At 37.5% G+C, this 2888-nt stretch overlaps 1 protein-coding gene across 1 annotated transcript; it reads left to right on the top strand.

Moving 5' to 3' along the window:
- The first annotated feature begins 226 nt into the window (after nt 1-226).
- LOC110026742 (rapid alkalinization factor-like) lies at nt 227-865 on the top strand. The gene has a single exon (XM_020727839.1). It carries the CDS (start codon nt 321-323, stop codon nt 660-662), a length of 342 nt encoding a protein of 113 aa, XP_020583498.1. The 5' UTR covers nt 227-320; the 3' UTR covers nt 663-865.
- Nucleotides 866-2888: the final 2023 nt, after the last annotated feature.

The following is a 2888-nucleotide window of genomic DNA, read 5'->3' as shown; positions in this document are numbered from 1 at the left end:
CACTTCAATTTTTAAAAGGAAAAGTTTTCAGCACAACTTTTTTCCTAAAATAAAAATAAAATAAATATAAAAAAAGCTCGAAGGCACGGAGTGGCGTCCATGTCCTCTCTTCCCCCCGCCGACGCTAGTCTTAATGCAGAATACCATTCTCGTAATTTCTTCAAAGTTCATGCCTTTTTCCAAAGCTGCTCTTATCATAAAATCCTACTTTCTCGCCTTTGCGCGTAGATAAGGGGAAGAGAGAGAGAGAAAGAGGCGAGAAATACTCAACTTGGTTCTCTCTGTACAGATCTCTCTTCAGTTTCGAGAAGAAGGAGAAGATGAAGATATCTGCTGCGATGATTCTGCTTATAGCTTTGATGGCGCCTCTGCTTTGCTCCCCTACGGCCGCCGGCGGCGAGATACCATTGGTAGGATGGATCCCTGGAGGATCTGCTTGCAGCGGCACCATTGGTGAGTGCTTAGACTCCAACGAGTTCGAGCTTGCCTCCGAATCCAGCAGGCGGATCCTGGCGACATTGAACTACATCAGCTACAACGCCCTCCGGCGCGGCTCCATCCCCTGTTCCCGCCGCGGCGCTTCCTACTACAATTGCCGCCCTGGCGCCCAGGCGAATCCCTACTCCCGCGGCTGCTCCAGAATCACCCAATGCCGAAGCTAGGGTTTACTTCTTCCTCTCTCCCCTTTTTGTTTCACTGGTGCTTTTGAGGCTGATTGAGCTGTGATTGCTGATTGGTGCTGTGTTGATTGATTAGGGTTTATATGAATATTTTTGTGTTTGTGGCTATGATGTTCTTGCTATCGCTGTTGTTTCTCTTGTACAATTTATTATATTATATTTTGATTCCTATTCCGATTTATTCAGCTTGTTGTTTGTTGAGCAATTAATCAAATTACTTTCTTTTTTCTCATGATTTTCGTGTTTTGTCGGTATGAATTGAAGTGTTGTTATTTGGGTTGATTCTGTAAAGCTTTTGCTTTGTCCGTATGGCCATGGATTACAGTCTGTTGTTTGTTCTGAGATTGGGATTGGATGCTAATATCTTTCAGTTTTATCGTTGATGTCTGAACTCAGTCCTACATACTATTTAGATTTTCTTTTTGGTATAAATCTCAGCAATAATGTATTTTTGATATCATTTCCCTATCTTAAGGGGGTGTTTGGTAGCATAATTTAGTTGGATTTAGCCATGAATTTAGCCTAAATTCAGGTGAACATAAACAAAATATATAATTACATTCAATGCTCTGTTAAATCAAATGTTTGCACCTTCTGTTCGTCTTTTTTGTGATGTAAATCTTACTAAATCTGGCTGAGTGTCATCTCCATTGCCTTCTCGGTCGACCGCCTTAGATAAAAGAGACGGCTTTCTTATGCACGTTGTGGATTTTGCTGCTTATTATGATAACTTAGATTGGGTTTAATTGTTCTGATTTGTTTTAGTGTTTGTATCATAAAAAGATGCAATTTTTATTTTGATGGGGAATTCTCTCTAGACATCGAATGCTATTTTTTGCAGTCTGAAAAATAAAACAAAATTGATTCATGTTCCTTTGTTTTTTTTGTAATTATTGGAAATGCTCGGTTGTTTGGTTCAATAATTTGCTGATCTTAGATATAGAAATACAAACTTTCTATATTTGCTGTCTTGATTCAGCAAATTTATTGCTTCTTGCATAAAATGGAAAAGGAATTTGTAAAGCTTTCTCTATCAAAGCATTCTCCATTTGCCTCCACTTTACCTTTCCTTTTCCTTGCTTATGATTTTGAATGGTCTGGTGTCATGTCAATCATGGTTTCATTGTTTTATTTTCTTTTGATTTTGATTTTGATTTGCATTTTCTTCATGATTTGGGGACCTTTTCAGTTTTTTTTTCATAAATCTTTTTAATTAACCAATATTTCTTTTGTCAGATTTGCCTGTTTACATGATTATGTGATCTTATTAATGAGAACTTTTATATTATGTAAATTTATTTGAGAAATATATTTTTTATGCCTTGGTTTTCTTTCTTCTAATTAAAGGAGGCCGTGAATGGTGGTAGTTCTTCCCTTATTTTGGGGGCTTTGATTGGCAGAGCCATCAATGGTGGCTGCTGCGTGCTTTGTAAAGGAGGTTTGGTGGATAATAAATGCTTTGTTTTGCATTAAGACATTTGAGTTTTTATTTTTAAATATTTACATACACACCGCACCATTCCTATGCATTTACATATATAACTCCAAAATTTTAATTTTGATATATAAATACATGGGAATTATGTAGTATGTATGTAAATGCCCTTTTTACAAAATCCAATAATAATCATGCTAAAAAGGTTTATTTTTGTAACACATTCTTAAATTTTATTAAATTTGAATTTACATGAGCTATTAAATATTACTACATTTAAATTCTAATACAAGCCGAACTACCTTTTAGAAGCCTGACCAACTTAAAAAACTGAACTATTCCTGGATGTTAGGCTTTCGTTCAACTCGCTCCGGGTTCCGATCTATATGACCTCGGGGCGGTGCAAAGTACACCTCTTCCGTAGAGGCAGGTAGTAACCTAACCATTTAGAGTGGGGGGAGCCGAGCCCTCAACCCTATCAATGGAAAGATCTCCGTGCGTGGCGTGAGTTGGAATCCTACAAAAGATCAATTGAGACTCCCTCCCCGGTCCCACGAAGATCTCCACGTACTTGTCCAGTCTAGGACAACTGAGATCTTCCCGTCTGAAACAAAGAAGAGTCTGGTACACTTTCCTAGGATTTGTCTGAGAAAAATTTCTTGGTTTTGTTAAGAAGTTTTACACATATACAACTCAATTCCTATGGATTTATAATCTAACACCTAAATTTTAATTTTTACATGCATAGCATGATGCCATCTTACCCATGCATG

The sequence above is a fragment of the Phalaenopsis equestris genome, unplaced genomic scaffold, assembly GCF_001263595.1.
Source record: "Phalaenopsis equestris unplaced genomic scaffold, ASM126359v1 Scaffold000399, whole genome shotgun sequence".
In the NCBI taxonomy this organism is placed as follows: Eukaryota; Viridiplantae; Streptophyta; class Magnoliopsida; order Asparagales; family Orchidaceae; genus Phalaenopsis; species Phalaenopsis equestris.
The sequence above is the reverse complement of the archived record's forward strand: the minus strand, read 5'-3'. Positions and strand labels throughout refer to the sequence as shown.

Coding starts and splice junctions, on each gene's coding strand:
- LOC110026742 (XM_020727839.1), top strand. CDS start 321: ATGAAGATATCTGCTGCGATGATTCTGCTTATAGCTTTGATGGCGCCT.